The sequence below is a fragment of the Nestor notabilis genome, unplaced genomic scaffold, assembly GCF_000696875.1.
Source record: "Nestor notabilis isolate BGI_N333 unplaced genomic scaffold, ASM69687v1 scaffold20971, whole genome shotgun sequence".
NCBI lineage: Eukaryota > Metazoa > Chordata > Aves > Psittaciformes > Psittacidae > Nestor > Nestor notabilis.
The window spans coordinates 519-14,141 of record NW_009914483.1 but is presented as its reverse complement, the minus strand read 5'-3'; the positions used below and the strand labels follow the sequence as shown (position 1 = coordinate 14,141).

The following is a 13,623-nucleotide window of genomic DNA, read 5'->3' as shown; positions in this document are numbered from 1 at the left end:
TTTGAAATTTTTGGATGCTTCAGATTCTTAAACAATGGTTATTTTTATTTTAAATTGGTTCATTCCATTATTTTTGTACAAAAGGAGCAATCTTCAGCATCTGTTTAATGAAAAACACGGTAATCCCCAAGGAGCAGGGATCGTGCCTTCTCTGACTGAAAAGGACTTAAGGTGCTTTAGCAAGAGTACTTCTGAATTGATAAACTTTGACTTGCATGTTCAGTTGCTTCCAAAATTTATGTGAACAGAAATTATCCCAAACTCATGGTACCAAGATCCTGTCCAATCTGAGCATTTCTATAAAATAAGTCATACAAACAGATGGTAAATTCAGTTTTATTTGGTCCACAAGAAAATATTTTCCACAAAAAATACTGTAAAAATATATTGTACTGTGTTTTATTCAGGACTACTGATGTGTCTTACTCCAGAAATGTCAATTTTATGAAGTTGTGCTGTAGTTACTATGTTCTGAACTATTATTAGAATATCAAGTCAGTCACATTGTATCCACTCAGATTACGCTTATGTTTCCTGGAGAAAATATAAAGCAAGTGTATTTTTAACTCCTAAATAGAAGTAAATGGTTTTGTGGAGTATGCCAGTCCCATACTGGAATGCCTTCATTACATAAAATCAAGTCAAAGAATCAGTGGCAACTTAGCTGGAAAGCCACTACAAGTAGCACAGTTTAGAGTAATCTAATAAGAGATGTAATTTTATTTAGGTAAAGCCATCTTAATTTTTATTACACATTAGTATTGTGCCTATTACAGAAATACAGCATAACTCTGGGAAGAAATCTCCTTCGATTTCTCACCAGATTGTACTATTGAACAGATTTCATTTATTTTTTTATCTTATTAAGGGTAAGTGCATTATTTATTAAGGACAGTGTCTTGTACAAGGGACTATTTTCCTGGTGAGATGCTGTCTCCCTCTTGTTTGTAAGCTTGTTTGCCTTCCATTTGCTGCATGCTTTCCCTGAAGTTCCAGTGTCCTAGAAAGCATTATAAAGCAGCTGGAATTGCACTTCAGGCCATATTGAAGCTGCTGTAATCTTCCAGCATTAATGAGGGAAGACAAGCTTTGTGGTTGCAGGTAGGTTGGACATAACAAGCAGTTGGGTGATCCAGTTACTGTCACGTTATGATGGCTTTCTGAGGAAGCAGTGCAGGTGTCCCACACAGCAAGTACTCCAAATGGAATCACGCTGTGATGCACGTTTAATTATATCTAGGTGACTTTCTCCTTTGGGGAAATTTTGAGTATTTATCCATATGGATGCTATGATGTAAATTCAGACTGTTATATCTTGTTTTATAATTCTGCCTGCTGTTGGACCATGCAGTGCTAGCCTGCCAATGGAGAAGCTGCTCTGACTCCCAGCAGTGTCAGATGCTAAGGCTACATTCAAAGGCAGGATTTGAGAAATTGCAACACCTAAAACCCCTTGACAGCCAACAAGGTATTTGTACAAGGGTCAAGACAGATCTACCTAAATGCACTCTTAAAGTGAGTGCAGTTTTCTATCTGCTAGTCACCTATCTGGCAAATAATGTCTATGGAACTTTTGGGGGGGTTCTTTTTCCCCCCCCCTTGTTTTTGTAGGGTTTTTTGGGGGGAGATGTTTGTCTTTTGTTTGATTTAAGGTTTCTTTACTTCTTTGCTTTAATTACTCTCTTTGGCAGTGTTGATCTCTTTGAGTCAAGACTAATGTTACAGAAGGGTTCACCTTTTTTGTAATACAACTTCATTTTAGCTATAAGAAGAATAGGAATCTTTTTTAATACTGTGGTTAAGCAATATCAAAGTATTGGATGTGCTGATCTGATCAATGTTTTAGTTCTGTTTTTTAAATCATCCTAGTATATTAGAATGTATATTGGCATGGAGGTTTCTTTAGACTGAGCTAATGTAGGGTATGGTCTTATGTTTTACATGCTTTAGAGCATCAAGGTACATCACTGTTAGCAATAGAATTTAAGTGGGCCTTGGTCCCACTTTACATATGGCTTCAAAGATTCATTACTTAAAGAAGAAAACAATGCAACATAAGCAGATTTTGTTCCCCTTTTCAGCAAAAGCCTGAGAAGTGTCTTAATAGCAGAGTCTAGTCTGGTCACTGAATTAATGGCAGTCTTGTGCTGTGTTACAAAGAACCATTTTTCACCCTTTGCTCTTGATAAAAGCACTTCCCCATACAGGTAGATTTAAAGTAACTAAGTTTGTGTTGCAGAGTTTTCAAAACAGCTCAATTCATAGCTTATTCTCAGACTTAAGGCAGCCTAAAAATAACAACTTACATGGTCCTCTTTCTGCTTGCTTCCCACTGCTTGAGAAATGATGCTTTATATAATTTACTAGAACTATGTGTATGTTTTAAAAATAGTAACAGTTTTTGCCAGTATGGAAAGCATTTTTCTATAAAACAAAAACATAAAATGGAAAACAGTTTGATCTAGGAACCAAAACAAACCTGTCTTTTAAACTGGCCGTAACAGAAAAAGGAACAAACTGGTGCTAAAACCCCAAGCTTTTACAAGGCATTCACTTTGTATAAAATGTCAGCAAAACCACAGCTTTAAGATGACTGTGATTAATGCCTCCCTTTCTTCCTAGCTTGAATGCTAGTTACGAGTAGTGTAAGTCAGGCTGCAAGTCCTGGAGAAGCAGGGTGCGGTGTGTGGAGGCAGGCTACATGAAATTGGTAAATAATTGAGCCCCTTAAGCTTTGGGCCTAAGGCTTATTTACTAATTCAGTGCACTGCTCAGGCTTTGGGTTTCTGTAGCTCAAATCTGCATCACCATATGCAGTTTTACCAGTGGGTAAGGATGAGCCTACAGAAGCTGAAGGAAGGTACTGTCCCAAGGTCGTTACCTTCCTGTGAAATTCCAGTGTAATGCAGCCATAGTTCCCATGAAACAAACAGTCCCAAAACACTGTCACGCTGTTGAAGGTTTGTTTCACTAATTTGTGTCAGTAGCTTTTGCACACCCATCTGGGTTACAGTAAAAAACCAAACCCAGTCCCCCTAAAAACCAGCACCCTAACATAAAAACAAAACAAAATAAACCCCAAACCAACAATCCAAGCAGCTTTGGTCTGAACACAGTGATCAGATGTCAGTAAACTACCTTACTGCAGGATTTTAGAGAATAGTCTTCATGCATTTATGGAAGCCAGAAAATCTGTTAATTATAACACACTGTTTGTCAACATGGTAATGTTCCTCACTGTTTCACTAAGAACGGAAGTTGATTAGTATCATAATCCGTATGGTTCCCTGAATACTGCTGGGGTTTATAAAATGCTTCTTACCACCTTCATTATTTTGTGGTTTACAGATGTAGCCAGGTCAAAGAATCAAGGTAAAATTTATGGACAATGGTCATCTTTGCTACATGCAGACCTTGGTTTCACTTCAGCGAAATGCAGACAAATTTACCAAGCATAGAGAGTTCTCCTCTCTTCACCTACAAGCAGGCCACTGATTTTTTATGCAGTACATAAAAATAATCCACGCTTTGTTGTTAAGCATCTTTGGGCCCTCTGATGTAGTGCTTGTACAGTTGCAGGGCAGCCACATTTTCTCATCCTTTTTAACACTATTTCTGATCACATTCGACACATACAAAGACAGAATATACTCAACATACGGCTGATGACAAATGACACTTAACAGATTCTACTGTAATCCAGTTAGTTTCTTAGCAATATAGACGAAAAGGCAGGTTTTTTCAGCCTCTTCTTGCAAACACATTCATATAGTGGCATTATGCTCAAATCACAGCTGATTTTACTTTATTTGCACTAGTACCAAATACAAACTGCTTCACAGACAGGACACTCATGGTGAAGACAGTCTTTGCCAGTCAGGGCTCAGGGCACATCGCTTTCAATAAAAGGGATGTCACTGTATTTGCTTTCAGTCACTGCCCACTGTTTCACCGCCTGATCAATGATCTCGCGGGAGAGACGGTGTGCATAGTCTAGCACTATAGTGCTTGATGGACCTTTCTCATCCACCTTCACTGCTATCAGTGATGACTTCTCCCCAGTGCATCCTTCATTACCTTCCCTGATCCGTTCATCCTGGATAGCATTTGAACCTTGAAAAGCATTCTTGGATTTGATGCATCCCATGGTACATTTGAAAATGCAGCTGCAAAATTCAGTTCAACAGCATGTTTTGATACCCTGGAAAAGGTTTCCTTGTTCAATGCACGGTGTTGCTGCTTCTTGCCAGTGGTTCCCGGTTGTTTTCAAAAAGCAGAACGGCTCCTTTTGTGCTTCTTTACTTCTGAAGAAACCTGTCAAAACAGTGTTTCATATAAACACAATAGTCCTCCATTCCCAGTGAGCTCAGAGGAAAGATAAATTCAGTACAGATGCTTGTAGAAGCAACTTTAATAAATGTTCACTTGGTGTGTGAGAAATGTTTTTATCAGTAACATACATCTACTACAAATAGGCAAAGCCTGACCTGAATTCAGACTGCCCTTGCATGCAGTTCCCAGTACATGATGTAAGCCATCTAGGAATGTAAAGGTCTTGGGGAAAAAAATAATCATTTCTTTCCAACTGACAATGCAGTGCTCTTTTCCCAAATCTGTCAACAAATACTGTGTAACTGCAGTGACTGCTGCTGCTAAAGAAAATAAACCCCAAAACACTCCAAGAGGCACCACACAACCACCACCGAATAAGAGCCTTGTGTCATGGCTGTTGTATGCCCTTTAGGCAGGAGTGACACTAATTCCCAGTGTCATTCTGCTGTTGCTCAAGGAGGCTTGAACACATATTCACGAGAAACAAGAGCTGCTTTTCTTTCTTTTCCCCCCTGAGAGGTCAGGGAAAGCAGCAGCACACTGCTGTGTTCAAGGCAGTTCTGACAGAGCTGGAGCACAACTCTTGCTAAAGCGGGACAGCTCTACATCTAGAGGAGAGAGTGGTGAATGCACCACCTGACAGGGTCCTTTTGTCAAACCCATGAATCAGAATTGTTCAGCCCCAAATTCTGATGTACAGTTTTTTGTTTATTAGCCTTCAAAGCTGGTTCTCAGGCTACTTTCTCTGCACAGACAAAAGCAGAATCTCACGATATGCCCAACTTTGCTTGGCATGAGCTTACCCACTTATCAGAGTTAACAGACTGCCAGCCAAAATAAAGGCTGTGCACAAAACCCAACTGTTCCCTGCAGCTTCACCCGATGACGCTGTACTAAGGTCAGCCAAAGTTAAAGATGTTTTTTGTAAATAGCCTTTGAAAACATAATCATGACAAAGATGTTAAGCCTTATTTATTTCCTTTATATACTGGGGGAAATAGGGACTCCAATCCAGTGACCCGATCACAGGCAAATATTTGCAGAGGAAATCAATCCCATTTGGAGGCAAACAGTGCTTCACAGGTAGGACGGGACTTCCCCACCCTAGCAGCTGACTCTTGAGGACCAGGTTCACGGTGACAAGCTTCACTAAAAACATCACTACCTGTTTAGGAAACAGTTTGTAAGACTGAAGTGCTAGTACTCGGAAGTGGTGGCTGGTGTTTCTGGCAGACAGTCAGACCTAAAGGGCTTCTGAAACCACAAAGTACATACATGTGTTTTCATACCTTTAGCTTTGTGTCAGAACATTTCAGTATTTTAGAGAAGTGTTTGTAAAGCACTTTAATAAAATTCAGTAAGTTTCGTTTCCGCACCATGTGCCAGTGTATTTCAGAGCAGGCAGCAGAGTGAACAAGCCTGTAACATAAACCCTGCTGCGAGTATTTGTAGTTTTACCCAACACAGAGGGTAAGCTATCAGTCAGATTTTTATTGTAATAACTTGTTATTAAATGAGTAAAAGGCTTGATTCCCTTCACTGCACAAGAAACCACACTGATCCCTATAGAGGTTTATAAAAAAAACCCTATGAGCTTCATACCAATGTCTATTAAGTGATGAAACTTAAAACGCTTTCAAGAACATGCTTACAGACCAGAGTCCAAGGACATGTCTGAAAGCAATTTAGACATCTGAATAATTAAAACCTTTGTAATAGTAGTACCTTGTGCACGTCTAATTTCAATATTTGCCATTAATAAAATATTAATAAAAATAATTTCCACTGGCTCTTCTGAACAAATATGTAGCTCAAAGTATCTGACATGGCAAAGAATCACTAACAGCATCTATAACCCAGCATAGCTAATACCTGAACACTGCAGTTTTTATCCAGCCAAGCTTCATGGGAGGTACACAGATACGCTCTCGCTGTACTAGTGGTAGCATTTAGAAGTTTTCAATTAGGTATTGTGTCCTCCTTAGGCTAAGCCAGAACTGTAAATACCATAGATTTAAACCTCACATCCCCCAACCATAAAAGTGCTCTATGCCACAGTTGATAAAACAAAGTATTTTATCAGATTTTCATCCCTGCTATTTTACTTAATGACTATTCAGATATGGATTTTCTAATCTAAGTTTGAATCCATATTCTTTTAGATGTTACTCTTTCTGTGTGTGTTTTTAAAAGCAGGTCTGTTAAATGGCAGACAGTTTTAGTTAGTATTTTATCATTGGTTTAAGATGTTTCCATCCTAAAAATGGAGATTTCCTTTCGTCTTTTGTGAAGGGATGCCAGCAGATGAGTTAGTGGCTAGCAGAAAGAAGGAGGGAATGGGAGTAGAGGGAGGATAAACATATCCTAAAGCAGGTAGGAAGAAATTCCCTAGGCCAGCATCTGTAGGATTTACCTCTTTTCCCACCTTCTTACCTCTGCCTTTTCATTTGGGCTAAATCAGATGTCTGCGTGACTGCCTTGCACGGAGGAAGGGGCAGGCTATAAAGCTTCTAGACAGCAAGACATCCAAGACAACTAAATCGTTCCAAATTGATTACTAGTTGAGCTTAAAAGCAAAGTTATTGACCCTAGTTTAAATTCTTGACTGTTGCTCATTTCATTATTTATGGAGTGCGGTACTTTCCCAGTCACTGCACTAAGTTTTATAGTTTGCTCATTCTACTTGGTTAATAATTGTTGGCACATGAATGATCGCAAATGAAGCTGCCCTCAATCTTCTGACTCCTTGCCTGTTTTTCTGACAACCACTGCTTGCACATGCCTGGTATAGTGCTGTTAAAACCCTCTCCACCTAACTCATCTCCAGAGTGATAAGTTCTGATGGAGATTTCAGCATCTCTGGTTTTCCTCACAATGCTCAGCCCCTCGGGGGGACAGCAGGGAGGATACTCATTTTACTCCAAGCATGATGTTTCATTCAGTAACTGCACAAGAGTCTGTTTCAATGCCCAAGCTCTGATCTGTTGCCAGATTTGTCTCAGAAACCACTACGTAGATGGTTTAAGGCTCAGGCCAAAACCTCTGCAGACACAGTCCTTCACGTGACATGCTGCTGTGCTTAGCTGGAGGCAGAGGTTAGGGAGCTGCAATCTGCTCTGCTACACTGTCAGCCAGAAGTTAAAGCAGCACCGTCACAAACGTTAACATATCTTCATATCTTCTCTTTTTGAAGACCAGTTTTTCAGTAACTGAAATGTTGATTTTATTAATCTGAGAAGTACAGGTTCCTACCTCTGCTCAATTTCAGGGGACATATAGTCAATATGCTTTTAAATAAATACCTCATTTTAACTTCAATGCTATAAACATTGTGTATTATTTTAAGAGTCCTGAAAACAATCAATTCCCTTCCATACCCCTGGAACTGGAAGTTCAGGTGTTGCTTCACCTATGATGTTATTTACTACACAAGTGCCCTGTAGTAATACAAGGAGAGAGAAAACATTGAGGGAGTCATACCACATAGCTGAACTCACCTTGCATGAGAGGGCTAAGCAGTCTCTTTGCCAACTTGGCTAAGTGTTTCCTGCCAAGGTAAGTTCATTTCTAAATACTGAAGGAAACAAAACAATGGTAAAAGGATGCCTGCAGTTCACTATTATTTAATATAAAATACAGGAAAAAAGCATTAATAGCATAACCGCAGTTTTATTTAGACAAATAAGACTTTTTAGGGTATTAAAATCATCAGTAAGAAATAATTACAAAACCATAAATGCAAGCTATCCAAAAATAAGAGTTTCACCTGCCTTTCTGGAATACATCTTCATATGATGAAGACAGGCATTAAGAGTAAGAGTTCTGCTGTTACACAACATCTCTACCTATCGCAGGCAGGTAAGTTCCTGCTACCATTTAAATAGTTTCATGCATAAGACCTCTGAAAGAACCTCCTTGAAGTTCAATGCTATACTGCAAGGAACTGCTTTCTATAATACTTTCTGTTACAGCTGTCACTGGATTAAAAAATAAGTCATACTTTTCAAAACAGCTTAGTGCAGCTTTGCCCATTGAACCCAGTGAGTAGTTTCTGCTGTGACAGAGCCAGGCTCCTCACTTTCCAAACAGTTAGGTTCAAATATGACTCTTTGTAACCCTCCTCCAGCCAGGGAGGCTATTAGTTTTTATCTCGGTATCCACAAGAGAAGCTCAGAGTGCTACTTGCCAAAACCACATCTGCTTTTAACAAGTTGTCCAGCTTGTCCCCAGCACAGCACAGCCAGCTTCACAACTGGGACTCTGCAAAGGGAACCGATAAATAAAAGTTAGCACTGGGGAATGTGTCAAAGTTACGTATTATCGAAGGTTAGGTGAAATCCGTAGCGCTGGCCTTGCAGAAGTCTGCCTGCCTGTTCACCCACAGGATTTGACTTTGACAAAGGTGATGACACAGCACTTCAGAAATTAGATTGAATGGTAGGCTGCAACAATTTATATACAGCACCTAATCCCAGCGTACAGTGAGGCCGCTGCTGGGGCAAGTGCCTCCTGTCCTATTTGCAGGATGCCAACCTCCATCCTCCGCAAGTCCAGTTAAGGACAATTTCAGCAAGGATATACAAAGGATCATATGCCAGCATCTGGAGTGCCCCATCTTTTGCCAAAGCTTAGAAGTTCCCTCCTGTTTTCCCTTCTCCCTCTCAGAGCTTCTGCTGAGACCTGGACCTTTATCATCCAAGAGCATAGGGAGAGTTTTCAGCTAATCATAATGCTGTCATTATCGTGGAAACAATAAACATTCCTCTTTGTTACAAAGACATTCAAACTTGAGGCGGGTGATCCAGCTGAGGTTATCAGCAGAGGTAAACCAAACAGCATTCAGGCACCCAGACCTCTGAACTGCATCTAATTGCATTAAGTACTTGCATCCTCCATGCAATAATGGAGAGAGACAGAAACCCAGAACATCCTACATCTGCCTTTCCTCTCCCTAACAAGGTGGGTGCATGATACTATGCCTCTGGGTGCTCTGCAGTTTCAAACAGAGCAGCAGCACATAGATGGTAGAGGAATGAATCATTCACTTGGTGCACAGCATCACCTCTGTCGCTCAGGGCTCGGAGGCTCCTGTGCAGAGCAGCCCAGGCAGGGGCTCTCAGAGCAGTCCAATCCACCAGGTTTAATGTCTGCCTCTCTTTCACATGCAGTTCTCTGCAAATCCTACAGAGGCAGCACACGGTAATAACGTTTATTATAAAGAAAGACTCCTTCTCATCATAGGAAAAGGAGGTTTTAAAAAGCTAGAGTTATTTTAAGACAAGCCTGATTCCCAAGATCCAGCTACCTCAGGCAATCACTGATTTACCTAAATACCCTGAAACAACTCGGGCAACAAAGAGCCAAAATGGAGCCCTCATTCCTTGCAGAGCCATCCTCTCCCTCGTGTTGCTTACTGCCAGCAAGAGATAAGAGCTACGGATTGGAAAGGGCTGGATGCAGGAACCGCAAACAACGGCTGCGCAGGATTAGCGTGTCAGTGTGAGTCTTCTGGTTATCAGTCTCAGGGTACATGCTGGAATTTCAAGGTTCCCTCCACCCCTGTGGCCAGAATTGATAAAACTTTTGCAGGCTTCTAAGCCGGTTTGTAACTGAGTGGGGAAACACCACACTCACTTTTCAGAACCAGGCGTGACCTCCAGCTTACTTTAAAAGGGTTTTCGGTAAGATGACAGTTGATCATAGGATTGTTTAGGTTGGAAAAGACCTTTAAGATCATCAAGTCCAACCATTAACCCAGCACTGCCAAGGCCACCACTAAACCATGTGTAAGTGCCACATCTACATGTCTTTTAAATACTCCCGGGGATGGGAACTCCACCACTGCCCTGGGCATCCTGTTCCAATGCTTGACAACCCTTCTGGTGGAGAAATTGTTCCTAATATCCAATCTAAACCTCCCCTGGTGCAGCTTGAGGCTGTTTCCTTTTGTCCTATCACTTTTTACTTGGAGGAAGAGATAGACACCACCTTGCTATGACCTCCTTTTTCAGTCAGAACACTGAGTTACTTAATGGAGGCAATTTCCATGTCAAATTTCAACTCTCAACCACTTTAGCAGCGCAGTTAAGGAATGTGAAAATCTTAAAGAAAATCAGAGGGAAAAACAGGAGAGAGGAAAATGTTTCTTCTCCTCAATTCATGATTCACGTGCACAGTGGGAGTGGGGGAATCAGGTTTTTATGCTGTTAAATAGAATACCTGTGTTGATGTGAGTTTTTATGCTGACGCTCTCTGGAAATCTAAAGCTTCTGAGCCTAAAGCCAGTACTGACTTAGAAACAAACAAGCAAACACCAACCTACAACAAAAAGAACAACCAACCCCCCCAAACACACACACACACAACAGACATGCAACCACAGAAGTCAGGAACAAAACCAAGTGCTTTCCTTACTGCTCTAGCAATCTTACCCATGCTTTTGGAAGTAGCAAGCAAGAGTGACGTACAGCAGGGAACCTTCAGGCAAAAAGCAGTTCAGAAAACAACAGTCCCAATCAGTACAGTCCTCAGTAGCCACAAGGTTAGTTTTCACCCAGGAAAAACCAGTCTTGTTAAAAGCAAAGAGCATTGTGTGCTTGGTAGCTGCCTGATTTCATAAAAGTAAAGCTGTATCCAGTCAACCTGCCCCAAAATCCCTCCTCCCTCTAGTACAGAGCTTTATTTATTGGAACTGCATTAAGCTTAGAAAGCAGCCTGAAGGCAAGAGGATGCTGAAAACTTCTTACCAGTTCTGCTCTCATTATAACCTAGCTACTTGCCCAAGCACCTGTGCATACTAATATTTTCACCAAATTTGGACAGAAATACATACAACATATTAATTCTGCTTGATTTTTCAATGCCTGGTGTTTCTCCCCCCCGCCAGGGTCTCAGAATACAAGTGGGCAGACATTTATCAGTACAGACTCTCTGCCAGACCACAGACAAGGGAGAACATCAGCTTAACCTACCCTCATACAAACAACAGCTGGATGCCTTCTGTTGATTAAAGCCTGTTTTCTAGATGAGTAAGAATGGACCAATGGAGTTCCTTAGCAAGTGAGGCCTCAGAGCAAGACTGTAGAAGAAAGGGCGTGAGGAAGACGCACAGTTTCTCAGAAAGTCCATCTGCAAGAAGTTTAGCCAAGATTAAAGGAACCCGACTACAGAAATTGTAGAGGAATGCCTTGGTTCAGAGAGAGGAAAAGCTGATGTCCTAGAGGAGACCTGAAACTCTCTGAGAACCCAAGTACGAAATAATGCTTGAAGCTGGTGAGTGAACAAAACCAAAAAATAATAAATGGATATAAAGTTTTTAACCCAGATGGTGCAGCTGTTTCCTTGCCCTGAGGAAGATACGGGTTCAACACATTGTTCAGCAAAGCCCACAGTTGCGATTATCAGCCCACCCCCCATAGGGATTAGCTGCAAATCTATGGGCTGAAGAAGACCCCCAAAAACCTCTTCCCCGCAGCAGGGGAAAACACAAGGTGTACCAAAGGGCATCAGAGACACTGGCCAAGTTAGACCGCTCTAAAGCAGGGCACCAGCTCCAAACGAAGCAGGCTGTTGGTTTATTACAATGTGACACTGTTTTGAACAGACCAGAGCAGAAACTGGTAGTTTCCTAGATATACCACAAAACTTCCATCCCAACCAGTCAACCGTGGAGTCACAGCCTACCTATTAACAGCCCACCTTCAGGAAGACATTAGAACATCAAGCTACCTACACTCGTGCTAAAGCTTAGGATCTAGCCTTGTTTGTAAAGGTGTATTACTGTCCTTCACAGGTCCAGCCAGAGACAGACTGCTGCAGACAGCGAGCAGGGATGCACAAATCTTCACAAGCAAAAAGCCCCTCCTGCCATTATCCCTGGCTGCTGCCCAGCCTGGGGATCCTGCCAGCGGGAACTGAGGAGCAGCAGCAGGTAGCACACTGGATCAGTATCTCAGTCTGACAGAGTCACGTTTTATTGTACTATCTTGTAGTCACAAGATTCAACTACGAGCATATGGAGCTGCAGACTGCAAGGTAAGAATGAGGTGTGTTATTCTGCTTTGTGATGCCCTTACAAAGGCAAAGGTCCCCCTAGATTAGCACAAGTGAAAGTCAGAGGAAGGAGACGGCCAGGACCTGCCCAACATCAACCAGGTAAGAGCAGTACAAGAAAAGCAACCTGGTTCTGCTCTTTAATCTCTCCCTATGCAAAAGCCAAATGTAAAACTGGGACTCAGGAATGCAATAGAAGACCTGTTTTTCCACATCTCACAGAGGAACACACAGGAAAACAGCCCCGCATTTTAAAATCACAACTATGTTACTAATGAGTGGCAGAAATCAGCCAAGGAGTAAGAGAACAAAGCGAGGAGTTAATGACCAGATGCTCCAGCTGTAGGAAAGCTGCCCAGAATTGCAATAAAGAACTATGTCAGCCTTAAATATCACTGTCTCACAGCTCTCCCCAAGTATTTTCCTTGAACTTCGCCGCTCCCCATGTGCCAGCTTCTACCTGTAAGGGAGAGCTGCTGCCCCTGGGCCTGAGCAGCAGGGTGGCCAGGAGCCAGGCGAGGCAGTGGTGCCCGCAGAGCCCAGCGGCACTGCCTGCTCTCCCCCAGGACCATGCCCATGGAAGTACCTTGTCTCCTGAGACATGAGCATCGCGAGGCTCCGCGCAGCCCCCTGCGCTACGTGTACAAACCAAAGGGATTTTAAACAAACAATTTTCTCAGCAGAACATAATGTTATGAAGAAAACTAATCTGTATGTACTCAAAGGTTAAAAATGCCACTTTGTTAAGACTACAGTACAAATCCCTGTATTTTTCCCTTTTAACTACTATATTTAGAAGCGTGATTTGAAGTCCTACTTCCTGAACCATGAAAAAGCATAAATGTTCTACAATTTTTGCCATGGCTGACCTTATGCTACCAAATCTGTATTTTATGATGTACTAGATGAAGGTAACCTGCCCCATCCAGGTTTGAGCCAAAGCTTGGAAAAGGTACTCATGGCACAGTAGGGGCAGACAAGAAACCCCCACACCACCCCAGCCAGCAAATACAGTCGTCCAATGTCCTCCCTGGAGCAGGAAACCACTTACAGAGAATCAGCCAGGCCATTTACCTTCCCGCTCTGCATTGCACACGTGGCTTTACATAGCACCACCTCTTCCCAGGCAATGCCAAAGGGCTGTACCTCTCCTCTGCCCAGTCTGGAGGACTTTGCTGCTAGCAACCTCATTGTGACCGTGGGAGGAGTAAGGTGTTAGCACTGCCCGTCCTGAAAACC

At 42.0% G+C, this 13,623-nt stretch overlaps 1 protein-coding gene across 1 annotated transcript; it reads right to left on the bottom strand.

Moving 5' to 3' along the window:
- Window positions 1-3,883: 3,883 nt before the first annotated feature.
- On the bottom strand, window positions 3,884-4,147 carry LOC104412862 (chromosome unknown open reading frame, human C2orf88). The gene has a single exon (XM_010023688.1). The coding sequence runs from the start codon at window positions 4,145-4,147 to the stop codon at window positions 3,884-3,886; it is 264 nt and encodes an 87-aa protein (XP_010021990.1).
- Between the last annotated feature and the right edge of the window lie 9,476 nt (window positions 4,148-13,623).

Bases quoted from the DNA above. Each gene is read 5' to 3' on its own strand.
- LOC104412862 (XM_010023688.1), bottom strand. From the start codon at position 4,147: ATGGGATGCATCAAATCCAAGAATGCTTTTCAAGGTTCAAATGCTATC.